The 15521-nt window shown below is 44.1% G+C and overlaps 1 protein-coding gene across 28 annotated transcripts in view; it reads right to left on the bottom strand.

Annotated features, from left to right (window-relative positions):
- Positions 1-15521, bottom strand: part of PHKA2 (phosphorylase kinase regulatory subunit alpha 2) — a 238320-nt gene that overhangs the window by 42656 nt on the left and 180143 nt on the right. For 14 of the 28 annotated variants that reach the window (XM_034434258.3, XM_034434291.3, XM_087871392.1 and 11 more), the window contains one exon: positions 4607-4660. The exons of 1 other annotated variant lie outside the window; for it this stretch is intronic. In XM_034434258.3, coding sequence (XP_034290149.1) covers positions 4607-4660 — 54 coding nt within the window. Of the gene's footprint in view, positions 1-4606; positions 4661-13997; positions 14028-15521 lie in introns of all 28 variants that reach the window. 13 more of the 28 variants (XM_034434190.3, XM_034434285.3, XM_034434308.3 and 10 more) reach the window with 1 other exon arrangement.

Here is a 15521-nt window from a genome sequence, read left to right as displayed (position 1 = left end):
CCAAAAACAGCCATATGAATTAGACAAAATTTTACAAGGAACGGATGAGAAAATGATAACTAAAATATATAATTACTTATTAAGATATAAATTAGAAGAAGTGGTCAAAGAAAATATGATAATTTGGGTGAAAAATTTTGGGTATAGCATCGAATTGGACAAATGGGAAAAATTATGGAATGTAAATTGTAAATTAACAATGTCTATACCCTACAAAGAGAACTTGTACAAAATGTTTTACTGGTGGCACCTCCCCCCTGTGCGCCTAGCAAAAATGTTTCCGAATATTTCCCCAACATGTTGGAAGTGTAAATCACAAAAAGGAACTTACTACCATATGTGGTGGTCATGTCGAAACAATACTGTCGAAACAATACTGGCAAGAAATAAGGACACAAATAGAAGAAATCAGAAATCAGAAATTGGAAATGAAACCGGAAATCTTTCTACTAGGAATAATTACAGGACATTACGAGAAAGAAATAAAATATCTAATTATTCACATACTAACTGCAGCACAAATACTCTTCGCTCAAAACTGGAAACATGAAGACATACCAATGGAAAACAAAATAATCACCAAAATTACAGAATGTGCAGAAATGGATAGACTTACAAAAAAAGTACAAGAAAAAGACGATACAGACTATTATTTAGTATGGCAAAAGTGGTATAACTGGTTGGAGAAAAAGAAAGGAATATAAACATAGGGACACAAAAGAGGGGTCAAACATTGAGTACCAACTAAGGAACATAATAAATTAAATATGGAGTTGATTATATTGCTTTATATGTAAATATATAGATATATAGATAAGGATATAAAAACAGTCTACCGATGTGATAACTTTAAAAAGGAAGTCGTAAGACTTGATTTATGTTTATTTGTTTTGTATGTTGTATTGTTGTATCTGTTTGTTCGTAATCTTTAACTAATAAAAATTAAAAAAGAAAGAAAGAAAGTAGACAAGCTCTGCTGTAGCAGTCAACCAAGAGACCAGTCTACCAAGGGGACTGAGCAAAAAATGACAAGCCACGAAAGTGGCCTGGAGGAGGCTGGAACTCACAGAGCCCTCCCCCCGCCAAACCACATCACCCCCAAAGAGAAGTTCGAATGGCTGGGGAATGTGAGCATCGGTGAGAAAGCCCCAAAGCCCAATTGCTCATTCAGTAAAGCAGGATGTGGAAGAAAAAGCCCTTGGCGTGACATTACACTGGGGAAGACGCGGAGACAGGAGCATCATGGAGGTCGGGGCAAAGAGGAGCTCTCAGGGGAGCTGGATAAACAAGAAGACCTGGTGGAACAAGCCTGAATGATGTTGAGAGATGCCTTTGGGAACCAGTGGGCCAAAGAACTTGCCTAGTTAACAGAGTCTTGACCCCCATCGGCACTGATGGGAGATGGCGTCACAGTGCAGGAGGATACAACGGGGGGAGCAGCAGTCTCACCTGGACCCGTCCTGGTGCAGGCAGCTCCACCACCAGCTACTCAGGCAGTGCAACCTCTTCCCTGGGGGGGGGGGGGGGGGCTGTCCTCCAGAGACAAGGGATAATGACACCTCCTGCCCTGGGATTGAAATACACAGGAGACCCAAAACAATTGGGGTTTTTCCTTGCGGAGGTGTGAAATTATATGCAGGAGTACATAGCCGACCTGGTCACCGAAACAGCCTGGGTCTGGTGTGTAACCATGTCCTTGGAAGGCACTGCTGCAGAGTGGATGGTCTCCCTCCACAATGATGATGCGCCAGAGCTCCAAAGCTTTGACTGATTCATTATGGGTCTTGCACAAGTGGTTTGAAGACCCACTTGCCCAACGCAAGGCCTGAATTGCTGCAAGAAAACCCAAGGAACACTTTAGCCCTGTGCCTACACCTCCAAAAAATTAACAGATACAGAATGGAAGTGGGCAGTCTGGGAAAACGACAATTCTGGTGACCATCTCTCAAAAAGGACATCGAAAACTATGTATCCAGTTGCCCAGTGTGCGTGTCAGCCAAAAGTCAACCAGGGAAACCCATGGGACTACTGCAACCAGTGGCAAATCCCCATGTCCCTCGGAAAGAGATCTCTATGGACTTTATAGTGGAACTGCTGAGAGTTCCACTATTATGAAGCTGGGAACTTCATAATTTCCGTGGTTACTGCTTTGTCCTCAAAACAAGTCTACTTTATCCCTTGCTCAAAGATCCCATAAGCCCGTATTTTGGCTAAGCTATTTGTGCAGCATATTTACAGACTTCACAGGGTTCCTGATCAAATTATCTCAGACAGAGTGATGCAATTCACCTCACGCTTTTGGTGCGAAGTTTTGAAACTCATGGGGCCTGCCTAAGGCTTAAGTTCCTCCCCCCCCACAAATGAATAGGGGGTGCGAACAGGCCAACTCAGTACTGGAACTGTACCCCAGATACTATATTAATTATCAACAAGATAGTTGGACTAATCTTTTACCATTTGTAGAAGTGGCATATAATAAATAATTCAGTGCATAGCAGCACCGGATTTACCCCCTTCAAGGTAGTTTCAGGTCAGGACTTTGTAGCAATCCCAGAATTACCTTTGGACAACTCCAGAACATGTCATTACAAGAATGGATACAACGACTACAAAATACGTGGCCAGTAGAGTGCAAAGCCCTTGAGAAAGCATGAGAAGCCTACAAACGGCAAACCAAAGGAATTTTAAAGTGGGAAAACACGCCAAACAAAAGGAATTTTGAAGTTGGAGACAGAGTATACCTCTCCACAAAGTACATACAGTGTACCCAACAATCCAAAAAACTGGGCCCTAAGTATATTGGTCCGTTCCAAATTAACAAAATCATCAACTCAGTCACGATACAATTGGAATTGCCCCATATTCACCCCATATTTCATTGTAGCCTGCTGAAACCAGAAGTACAGTAACTCCCTCCCTTCAGCCACCTCCTCCCACATCATCTCTTCCTATTTTCATAAAAGGGGAACAACAATTTGAGGTGAAAGAAATTTTGGATTCTCAAAAACACAAGGGCAGGATCCAATACTTGATTACATGGAAACATTTTCCTGCTTCCCAGTCTGAATGGGTTGACAGACACTATGTTCAAGCTGACAAACTCCTTTGTGCTTTCCACAAGAAATATCCCCAAAAACCTAAAATGTTGGACCTCATATGAATTCTTAAAATTCTCTTTTCTTTTCGGGTTAATGCCTTTGCAAAGTGGGGAGAGCGGCGAATATTATCTGCTTTGCTTTCTTTGATACTTGCTAGTATAATTGCCCTAATTAGGGGAGAAGGGAAGGGAAATATGCTGGAGGTGTCAAAGAATGCTGTGGGAAATTGGGGAGTAAGGACATTAATAGCAACCAAAGGTGCCAAACCAAGCCATCTGCTGAGTTTCAAGGACACCAGTCCTGGGAAAGGAGTTTACGCTGGCATCTGAGGCACCGGATTCCCAAAACATTGGAACGAGACCTGATTGGACTGCTCTCCCAAGGGTGAGGGTTGTGGACACTGAGGATTGCTTTCAATGTACGATTTTCGTACTGTTTTTCCTCAGAGCTTGTCTTATCCAGGCTGCATTCAGCATCTCTAGTAAAAGCACCTTTTCTCTAAAACCTATGGAGTCAAAAGTCATTCTTTTCTAGGGAATAGCTGGGCCCAGTCTGACACTGAGTCACCTTATGGTTCAGTGGAAGTGCCAGCATTGAAGCAATTGTAGCCCTATTTTTCTGTTTGTACCTGTAATGCTAAAATTCTTCTACTAATAAATCAGTGGGAATCAATGTTTCAACCTAGGTGAAAGCCTGTTCCAATAAAACATCTTTTCTAATGGGAAAAGAAGGAATTGGGAAAGAAAAATAAAGTGTCTTCTTCCATATCAGTAGAATTTCAGATTGACTAGACTGACTATTCACACTGGATTTATCATTATGCAATTTGGCATTATGAAATGTAATGATGGTTGTATTAAATCATATTTAAAAAGGGATGGATTATATGTATATTTTGATTTTAGACCTCTGAGATTGCCCTTGTGCTCATGGCGTTTGGTATTATAATAGTTTCTAATTATTTGATTTTAGTATTTAAATAATTGCATCTTTGTATGTGGACAGAGATTATGTCAATTTATCCCTGCTCATCATTTGAATTTTTTTTAAAAAATTAATTAGTGGAAACTCATTTTCTAGTTTTTAATTTTATAAGCATAGTTCACGTGGTAAATTATGAGTTCACAATCATTTTAATAAAATAAATATAGATTATATATTCTGGGATTCATTTCTCTGATAGCACTACAACCAATATTACTAATTAAAGAAAACTTGCAGATTAATAGGGAGTTTAAACTGTTACTTTATACAATTTTGTCCCTTTTCTAGTTTTGTTTGTGGAAAATGCACATGCCCCGTGTTTTGAACATATCATTCCAATCACACGATGTATATAACATCATAAAAGCTTAATTTTTAATTAATAATTTGTTACATTTTTTATTGTAAAAGAAAAACATTATAATATCTTTAATACATGAGAAATTAAGGCCAGTTGATCTCAGCTACGTGCCTATCCACAGAAAGGGAAAAGAGAGATTTTAAGTTTCTGAATGATGAATTACCATGGATCTGGATGAGTGCATGCTGCTGGATGTGGAATGGCCCCCATAGAAGAACTATAAAACAGAAATACAAAACATTAAAATAGTCAGTAGGTAAAACCAACAAAACATGGATAAAATAAGTATGCATTAAAAAATGGTAAAACTCAAAACACTCATTTTTCCCTTTGCTAATGTCTGCTAGATGGTTACATTACTGTACTTTCAGTAGTATTAGAGAAAACTGAATATTTTCATTGTGCCTGAATGAAAATATATTCTATTCTGTTTGATACTTCTGGATTTTGTGTCTAATACTGTTACTGAGAATATTGATGTACCAAATAATAAATGAAATCCACAAGCTTTAAAATCTGAAGCAAATTTGCAATAAAGATCAAAATCTTGGCCTACACCATATACCCATGTTGGCGAACCTATGGCACATGTGCCGGAAGTGGCACGCAGAGCCATGTCCCCTGGCACGTGTCGCGTCGCCCATTCCTCTTCCGGGTTTCCAGGGCATGCATGTGCACCAGCCAGCTAGTCTGCAGGTTACTGGTGCGCATGCGTGCATGACAATCAGCTGGCCGGGTGGAAGGGGGTGGGGTGGGAAGGATCCGCTCTCTGGGGCTTCCTTGTTTTCCCACCTGAGCAGGCTGTCCAGGGAAAGAGATTGAATCCCCAGGCCATTACTTCTGCAGCACAAGAACTGCCGCTGCCTGGTGGAAGGGGTAGTGGTGGGAAGGATCCGTTGTCTGGGGCTTCCCTGTCTCTAAGGAAAGAGATTGAATCCCCCGGCCATTGGTTCTGGGAGTGCAAGAACCGCCGCTGCTGGGTGTAAGGGGATGAGGGTGGGAAGGATCCGTTGTCTGGGGCTTCCCTGTCTGCACCGGAGCAGGCTGTCCAGGGAAAGGGATTGAATCCCCCGGCCATTGCTTCTGGCAGCGCAAGAGCCGCCGCTGCCGGGTGGAAGGCGGTGGGAAGGATCCGTTGTCTGGGGCTTCCCTGTCTCCAGGGAAAGAGATTGAATCCCCCAGCCATTGCTTTCATGGCTATTCTTGCGCTGCCAGAAGCAATGGCCGGGGGATTCCCTGGAGACAGGGAAGCCCCAGACAACGGATCCTTCCCACCGCCTTCCACCCGGCAGCGGCGGCTCTTGCGCTGCCAGAAGCAATGGCCGGGGGATTCAATTTCTTTCCCTGGAGACAGGGAAGCCCCAGAAAACGGATCCTTCTCACCCCTTCCACCTGGCAGCAGCGATTCTTGCGCTGCCAGAAGCAATGGCCGGGGAATTCAATCTCTTTCCCTGGAGACAGGGAAGCCCCAGACAACGGATCCTTCCCACCCCCTTCCACCCGGCAGCGGTGGTTCTTGTGCTGCCAGAAGCAACGGCTGAGGGATTCAATCTCTTTCCCTGGACAGACTGCTCCGGTGCGGAGACAGGGAAGCCCCAGACAGCAGATACTACCCACCACCGCCTTCTATCCAGTGGTGGCGGTTCTTGGACTTCAATCCCTTCCCCCGAAAGCCCAGACTTCTCAGGCCCAAAACAGGCCGCAGTGGGTGGGGGCACAAAGCGTATGTGGGGGACTGCGCATGTGCAATGCAGAACACATGCATGGGGGAGTGTGCGCAATACGGGGCACATGTGTAGGGGTGTCATGTGCACATGCACATCGGGGGGTCACATTGCATTATGGGTGCTGGCACGCGCACGTGTTATCACGCACATATACACACACTTCTGCACGCAACGGGAAAAAGGTTCGCCATCACTGCCATATACCATGAAGATGCATGCAAATTCAAAGTCAAAGACCAGGTTATTGCAAAAATTGAAGTTAATGTATCGCTTTGCTAAAAATGCAAATAATAAAATTATTCATATATGCATGTATTTTATCCATGTCGTAAATCCTATGAATCTTCTAGGAGTGCAATGGTATAAAAAAGTAAATAATTTCTGAGAAGCTGCTTTCTCTGTTTTCTCTGCAAATACCAATTTGGTACATCTTTTTCATAGATTTTGAATTCACAGAACCACACAGAGGAATTCATTTTCCCCATATTTTAACTCTAGTTTTGCATGTTCTCCTTGCTGAGCTACTCATTGCTAAATGCAAAACGGAAAGGCTAGATTCCTGGAGAGGAATTTGAGAAAGTCTATGAAATCAAACAGTAGTACTGGGAAGTTATTAAGCTTTATTGAACTACCATACAAGTTGATTGCAAATCTAAAATACTATTTCTAATTTTTGGAAAAAGGCCAGGACACAAATATAACAAACCACCAATTTGCCACAAAGCAATGGTATCTGCATGTGTGAAATGGGAGGGTCAAACAGATGAAAGCAGGATTGCAATGCAAGTGTTGCACCTTTTCTATATCATACTGGCAAAGGCAGCACTTGCTTAATATGGTCTATTTTGGCCTTGGAAGGGCTGTGAATAGGAATGAACATTGGAGCTTACCTGAATGTTCGAGCTATGTGCGCTGCAAGAGAGTCCAAGCGATGGGTTCAAGTTTAGCTTGGTTGGCCAGAGACTGAGTTGAATTTGCCTAGCCATGCCTCTTTCTCCCATGAGCCTTCAGTGTTTCGACGAAGGGGTCTGTAGAAGACGTAGCAATGATGATATAATAATGTCCACTATAACTAGGTGTTGGATGCTGGATCGCTACAGTAGGGTGGGGTTGGACTCTCCTGCAGCGCACATAGATCGAACATTCAGGTAAGCTCCAATGTTCAATCTCCTGTGCACTGCTTGGAGAGTCCAAGCAATGGGATATACCCAAGCTAAGTATCCCTAGGGCGGGAGTCTGAGCAGTCCAGGTGTCGTTCGCCTGGTAGAACCTGTTGCAGGACTCTTCTGCCAAACGAAGCCTTGGCCGAGGCAAAAATGTCCAACTTGTAATTTCTGATAAACTTGGGAGAAGCCCAAGTTGCAGCCCTGCAGATCTCCAATATGGAAGCCTGAGTAGCCCAGGCTGCCGTGGTGGCAGCGCTACGAGTTGAATGCGCAGTGATGTTTCTAGGCATTGGAGTAGATTGGTGTTCGTAAGCCATTGCGATGCAAGCTTTGATCCATCTTGCAATTGTAGATGGGGTAACTTTCTTCCCCATGGCAGTAGGCTGGAATGATACAAATAGTGATTCAGACTTCCTGAATGATGCGGTCCTGTCAATATATTTGTGGAGTGCCCTACAAACGTCGAGTGTGTGCCAACGTCATTCTCTAGGATGTGTTGGGTCAGGGCAAAAGTTAGGTAAAACCACCTCCTGTGCCCTATGAAACCAAGAATTGACTTTTGGTATGAAAGTCGGGTCCAACCTGAGGACCACCCTGTCGGAGTAAAAGGTGCATAGATCTCCATGTACCGACAGTGCCGCCAGTTCAGAGATCCTTCTTGCAGACGTGATTGCTATCAAGAAGGCAACCTTGAAGGTAAGTATTCTGAGGCTGGCGGATCCTAAGGGCTCAAACGGAGCAGACGTGAGTGCTTGCAGAACGAGAGGCAAGTCCCAGGAAGGATACCTATGGACTGGAGGAGGCCGTAAATTAGCAACTTCCCGAAGAAAACTCCTCACCTTGGGGTGTTGAGAGAGAGGGATAGGACCCTCTCCCTGTAGAATAGTCGCTAAAGGCAGCCACCTGTCTGCAGAGCGTGTTGGCAGTAAGTCCCCATTTGAATCCTGAGTGTAGGAAATTCAAGACGTCTGGAAGAGAAGCTGCCCTGGGAGGAATGTGCGATTTTCGGCACCAGCTAGAGAAAGTTGACCAAGTGGCATCGTAAATCCTGGTGGTAGACAGATGACGAGATGCCTGGATGACGGAAATGACCTCGCTTGAGAATCTGGAGTCCCTCAGGATTTCCCGCTCAATCGCCAGATGGCCAGTTGGAGCCACTGGGGCTCGGGATGTTGAACTGCCCCCTGGCTTAGGACAATCCTGTCTGGCAGAATCCTCCATGGGCGGGACACTGACAGTGACACTAGGTCCGCAAACCAAACCCTTCTGGGCCAGTGCGGAGCCACCAACAGAATTTCTGCCTGCTCATCCAGAAGCTTCCAGATGACCCTTGGTAGTAGAAGTGTCGGAGGAAATGCATATAGAAGGCCTCGAGGCCAGGGCGCCCAAAGGGCATCTGTTGCTTCTGCCCCCGGCGTCGGAAATCTGGAAAAGAACCATGGTAGGTGAGTGTTCTTTGGTGTTGCAAACAGATCCATGGTTGGCCGAACCTGGTCGTCAGTTGGTGAAACAGGTCTGGATGGAGACGCCATTCGGAGTGGTCGATGGTTGTTCGACTCAACCAGTCCGCCTGTTCGTTGTGTGCGCCTGAAATATGTTCGGCTTGGAGGGAGAGCAGGTGTGATTCCGCCCAGAGGCTAATGCTCGCTGCTTCGGACATCAGGTCCTTGGACCAGGTGCCTCCCTGCCTGTTCACGTGTGCCTTGGCGGTCACATTGTCGGTTAACAGCAACGTGTGATGGTTGGTTAGTGAGAGGTGGAAATGATGGAGAGCTAGGTGGGCAGCTCTGAGTTCCAACCAATTTATGTCGTGTAACAGATCCTGTGGTGACCATCTGCCCTGTGCCATCTGGGAACCCAGGTGAGCCCCCCAGCCGAATAGACTGACATCTGAAGTTAGTGTTAGACGTGGCAGTTCCTTGAAGAGACAGCCTTTCTCTAGGGAAGGTGACGTCCACCAGTTCAGGGAGTGGAGAACTTTTGGAGGCACTCTGACTCTTGTTATGGAGTGACTGATGCCTGCTCGTTGGCTTGGTAGGAGGAACCATTGTAAGGTTCGGGAATGTAACCTTGCCCAAGGAACGATGGCCAGACATGAAATCATTTTCCCTAGCAACTGGGACAATACTGCGAGGGAGACAGACCTGGCAGACCTGATCTGATATATCAAGGCCTGTATGCTGACTAGACGTTCTGGTGATAGAAAAACCTGGCAACTGACTGTGTCTATCCAGGCACCTAAATGAAGGATAGAATGGGTTGGAATTAACTGGCTCTTTTCTAGATTTATTGAAAACCCGTGAAGTTGCAGAGCCTGAATAATCTCTGACAAATCCTGTCTCGCCTGCCTGATGGATGAAGATTGAATCAAAATGTCGTCTAGGTAACATTGAAGCCTGATTGGGTGAGCCCGCAGATGGGCTGCCACCAGGTCCAGGAGCTTTGTGAACGTCCTAGGGGTAGAGGACAGGCCGAATGGAAGGGCCCTGTATTGGAAGTGTTGCCCTGCGTAACAGAATCTGAGATATTTCCTGTCTGAAATCCGAATTGGTATGTGCAGGTAGGCTTCCTTTAGATCTATGGATGTAAGCAGATCCCCCTGTCTGATGCAATTTAGAATAGAGGTTAAGGATTGCATCTTGAATCTCTTGTATTTGATGTGTTTGTTGAGTCTTTTTAGATCTAGTATTCCCCTGCAACCCCCCGATTTCTTGGGAACCAGAAAGAGGATCGAGTAGAAAACGAGACCCTTCTGCAAAACAGGCACCGGTTCTATTGCCTGGATGGAAAGTAGATGAAAGATCTCGGCTTCCATCAGAGACCTCCTGGTGGCATCCCTGGGAAGAGTGCAAGAGATGAATCTCCTTGGAGGGAGGGATGAAAACTCCAATGTGAGACCGAGCCTGATGGTTTGCAGAGCCCAGGCGTCGGTTGTGATGAGCTCCCATTGGGCTGAGAACCTCAAGAGGCGGCCTCCAATGGGAACGTGTGACTGGGAGTCATTTGGACCTGCAGTAAGGTCTACCTCCGGCCCCTCGAAAGGGTCTCCTAGACTGGGGTTGTCTAGACCTGTCCCTGAACTGAGTCCTATCCTGGGATCGGTCTGAAGTTGGAGGGTAAGTCCTCTGATAGGTTGGGGCGGAGTAATTGCCCTCCATCGCACGAAAGGACTGCCTGCAATAATATGGAGAGTATCTCCTGTCTGTCCTCCTGTGAGACAGGGGAAGTACCTTCCTTTTATCCTTGGTCTCTACCAAAATGGGATCTAAAACATCACCAAAAAGATTATTGCCCTGAAAAGGAGCAGACGCCAATTTCCATTTGGATTTCATATCAGCTTGCCAATGGCGAAGCTATAATAATTGTCTGGAAGTCACGTTAGAGACCAGGACCCTGGAAGCGAATTTAGCCGCATTAAGGGTTGCATCAGCAGAGTATTCTGCTGCAGCAATTAATTTGTTGATGTCCTGATGTAATCTGATATCTCCAAGGGGAGCTCTTGCCTGCATTTGGCGCAGCTACAGGAGGAAGGTTCTATTAAAGAAGGAAGCTGCCGTGGCTGATCTGATTGCCCAGGCAGCTGCTTGATGTGTCTTACAAACTGACATCTCAGCTTTCCTATCCTTGGTCTTCAGCCCTTCTGCAGGGTCTGAGGGGAGAATATTGGAAGATGCTAGATTGGCAAAGGGAGTATCTATTATAGGCAACTTAAGCATGTCTTCTACCTCCTGTTCTACAGTATACATCTTTTTGTCTATTCCGCTGGGATTAGACAAGGACCCAGGTTGAAGCCATTGGTTCTTGATAATGTCTATGAATAATCTGGGAGAAGAAACAGCGTCCTGGGTAGTGACCGGTTCTGTAAATAATCGAGCATGGGGATCCTGCTCAGCCAAGTGGTCAGATGCCCCAGCCACAACTCCTAGATTGGCTGTGGTTTTGGCCTTGTATAACAAGGTCTTGAACATGCTAGGGTTGAAAAGGCCAGTGAAGGTTGGTTTGTCTGGAGATCTGCCTTCATCTTCAGAAAGATCATGATCTGCGAATTCTTCCTCCTCCCCAGTATAAGACCATTCACTGCCCTGAGAATCATGAGGCGAGTGAGGGGCCCGGGAATAAACCCTATTCTGGTGGGCCTGGTGTACATTGGGAGTGGTACTAGCTGAGTCGGGAGCAGGAATGCCTCTTCTAAGCAGGGCAGAGTCAATGCCCTGGGCAATGGTCTGAGCTAACATCTGGCAGAGTTCCTGGGAAAGAGCAGGGGTCTGGTTTACCTCAGGGTGGACCCCGCCGCTGTAGGGGTGAAAGTAGCTGAAGGAGCTGACCTCCTAGGTACTGGAATGATTCCCTGATCAGATGAGCCCTGTTCTGATATGGGAATAACCTCCACAGCACTCTCAATAAATTCAGTTGGAGAATCTGTGGTAATATCTGGAGACCAATTCAATCTATCTTCGTTTGAAGCAGAAGGAGGTATATCCTGAATTGGAGGGATATTAGGCTCTGGGTGAACAATGACAAGGCCTAGGTCTGAGAAGGCTTCTGCCTGCTTTTTTGCCTTTGCAAATTGTTTCTCTAAGGCTTTTTGCCTTCTTTCTGCATCCTTATCAACAGCTGTGGAAGAAGAGGCCTTGGATCTGGTGGAAGGCCCAGGCTGAGCCCCAATTGCCTTACTGTGATCTGAAGACTTAGCTTTCTTAGAAGCAGAAGAATGGGATGCAGTACTTTTGGAGTGAGAGGAGCTACGATCCGCCATCTTGGAATGACAAGAAAAAAAGGCAATTCAATCAGAAGAGCTTACTAGGACAATGATTATAATAATGATATTATTCCTCATTCCAGTATTGGTAAATATGGCACCAAACTGACACAACAGTGTTTAAGCGCAATTTTCCACTGCTGTTAGGTATTAGGCAAGAGACTGATCAATGACCAGCTCTAATAATGCTATGAGAGAAAGGCAGCAGTAATCAAATGGCGCGGGACAGGCACAACAATCCCCAAACCACAAAAGGCAATAGCAGTAAATCAGCCAGAAATGCTAGGCCCGATCACCAAACTCACGTGGCTCCTTGCTATGTTTCCGATAAAAAAAGACTGCTAATTAACGATCCCACCACAGTTTCTGAAGCATTTGAGGCTTTACGCTGCGTTTCTGAGCTGTTAGGAGCCGAATTTGCCTTTAAAAGGATCGCCTCCGCTGTGCTGTTAATGGCGGCAATTAGGATCGGCCCCTGAGGCAAGAGATTAGCTCCAGAGCTAATTAGCTCCACGGAGCTCCTAGCAGTCGCTGCGCACCGCTGGGAAACACCTCAGACTGTTAGTGTTAAGTTTTAAGAAAAAAGGGAGAAAGAGGGCTTATTCTGTGGCTGGCAGAATATTTTAAAGAATTTATCTAAGACAGAGAAATTTAAAGCAAGTCTCTTTAGGCCGACTGAGTTGAAACATTGAAGACTCATGGGAGAAAGAGGCGTGGCTAGGCAAATTCAACTCAGTCTCTGGCCAACCAAGCTAAACTTGAACCCATTGCTTGGACTCTCCAAGCAGCGCACAAGAGATAGTATGAGTTCCATCCTCAAAAATCCAGTTTTGGGGTTTTGGAGCATCCCATGGTAAAGGATGAAAGAAGCACTCTACAGTATTTATTCTTTAAAGACTAAAGTTTGCAGAAATTTATAGCAAAATATATATTCACTATACAGTATAAGTTTTCACCATCCTTCCCTAAGTCAGTTTATTATTATTATTAAAATTTATATGTCATTCGACTCCCAACAACTCTGGGAAGTACATATGTAAACATTCTTTTAAAATGAAGATAAAGCTAAGTAAAATTTCAAAATTCCAAATTTGGATCTGTAGTACTTCTGTTAAATGTCCTGACTTACAAAAATTCATTCTTTTACAACTACTCCATTCCTCTAATCAGTTTATACTGTAATGCAATAATACCTGTAATGGAAGACTTGTAATGGAAAATTATTCACAGTTAATATACACACATTGCAGAGATGTGGAATATAACTTGGGCACATATATTTTGATATTTTTTTTAAAAAAAGAGCATTACTTATAATACTTATATCTACTAATAGTGTTATAGGAAAAATAATTCTAGGTAGCACTGCTTCCTAATCAGTTCTAAAAATCACGATTAATCAGGAAAGTAGTAGTAAAAATATGTAGCAAACACAGCCTCCAAGAGCTCCAGGTGGCTGAATCTCTACTTTTCAGAGAGTCAAAAGACAACAGGAATTCTTGATAATCCTGGCTTGTTAATTGGCCCTAGATCATACACATGACTTTCTAGTCATCTTTACTCTTTACATGTTTAAATGTGTAAATGTAGTGAAATGGCACTGAGAAAATTGCTACTATAGCATGATGGTGCTGCCATGCTACAGTAGCAAATTACAAAAATATTATAGATTCAAGAAAACAGCCTTGAATTAGTGACTCTGAAAACAGCGTGGAGCCCACATAAGCAGAGCAAGCCTATAAAAGCTTCATATTACACGTGTCTCATAAACATTTATTAGTAATTTTATTAATAATTTTTGTTTTGATATTTTATTGTGTGCATTTGCAAATGCAGCTGAGAGATACCACAGAAAAGCATGCACATTTAACATGTACATAGATAGATGATGGTTCATTTCACCTGTTCATTACTACTTAGTCTCTTATGTCTCTAGAAAAAGGGGGAAAACATTGTCAATAGTTATATTAATAATGGTATCAATATTAAATAGTCCAGAATTATGAATGTGGGCAGTACAATGAGTGCCACCTGCAAGTTACTACTATCATTTCAGAGATATATCACTAGCACTCTTCTTTTACAAAGTATTTGTAAAATAATGGTAAATGGTAAATTTCCCTTTTTCAGTTGGTCATGAAATATTAAGCATTGCTTCAGAAAGCCCATCAGTTTGAAGAGACTGTGATCAACGGTAGCATTCTTATAACATCATTGTCACTATTTCAATTTTTCACACTCATTTCACAAGTCCTTGGGTAAATAAATTTGGTCTAGTGGTTAAGGTACCAGTCTAGAAATCAGGAAACTGTTGAAAACTGGCTGGGTGACTCTTGGCCAGTAACTCCCAGACAAAGTCACTACACACTGTTATTGTGGTGGGGGAAACAGGAAGAAGAAAGAGCATGGGGTATGTTCACATCCTTGAGTCATTTATAAAAATAGTAAAAATGGGATATAATAATAAATTAATATATATATATAAAATAAAGACCTATGACAACGTTGGTGTAGTGATAGTGGATGCCAAAACTAATATACAATCCTGGGAGCCCAGGTAAGATATATACAAAAATTAAGCAGTGCTTAGATCAAAGTTACTGATGGGTTGTGGCCACAATAAAGTAATAGTTTTCTGTCTTAAGGTGTTTAAAGAGAGCTGTGGTGGTGCAGTGGTTTAGAATGCAGTTGTTTTGTCCCCTCCCACGAGTGGCCTTGCAGAGGCTCAAATAGCCCGGCAGTAACAAACGCAGGCTAGAGAGACTGAAGCTGGCCCTTTAATAAATAGTTCTCTTCCAAAGCATATATCAGTCCAATAGTTACCAGGCAATGTTCCAAAGGTCTTGGCAGACGGCCAGCAGACTAATGCAGGAATGCAGACTCTTGTCAAATAAAACTCCAAACTAACAGTTGTAAATCCACTGCATCCAAAACGCCAACAAATTGTTCACCACGCCTTTCCAGCCCAGTCACACCCCTTTTATACTTTGTAGGGTGTAGCCCTACGTCTCCTGATTACATCTCTTGGGACGTGGCAATAGCTGCTCTCTACGATGTCTCCTACATCTCTCTCTTGCATCCAATAGGGGCTCTGTTTCCTCCTCAATTTGGCTGGGGTCCAGAGGCACATCAGCAACTGTCAGTTCTTGCTGACTCACCAGTGAAGACAGCCCCTCCGGCACATAGCTCGTGACAGCTTCCTTCTCCTCCATATCATCCTCCGACTCAGCATGCGAAGATAAATCAGCCTCCAGGGCCAGGGTCACAACAGCAGTATTGCAGGTTAATGCTGCCCAAAGCCCTGGAGTTTCAATCCTGACTGGCTCAAGGTTGACTCAGCCTTCTATCCTTCCAAGATGGCTAAAATGAGTATCCAGATTGTTGGGGGCAATATGCTGACTCTGTAAACCGCTTAGAGAGGACTGT

Source organism: Pantherophis guttatus, chromosome 5, assembly GCF_059756535.1.
Source record: "Pantherophis guttatus breed Tessera chromosome 5, ASM5975653v1, whole genome shotgun sequence".
Lineage (NCBI taxonomy): Eukaryota > Metazoa > Chordata > Lepidosauria > Squamata > Colubridae > Pantherophis > Pantherophis guttatus.
This window is presented reverse-complemented; position numbering and strand designations above follow the sequence as displayed.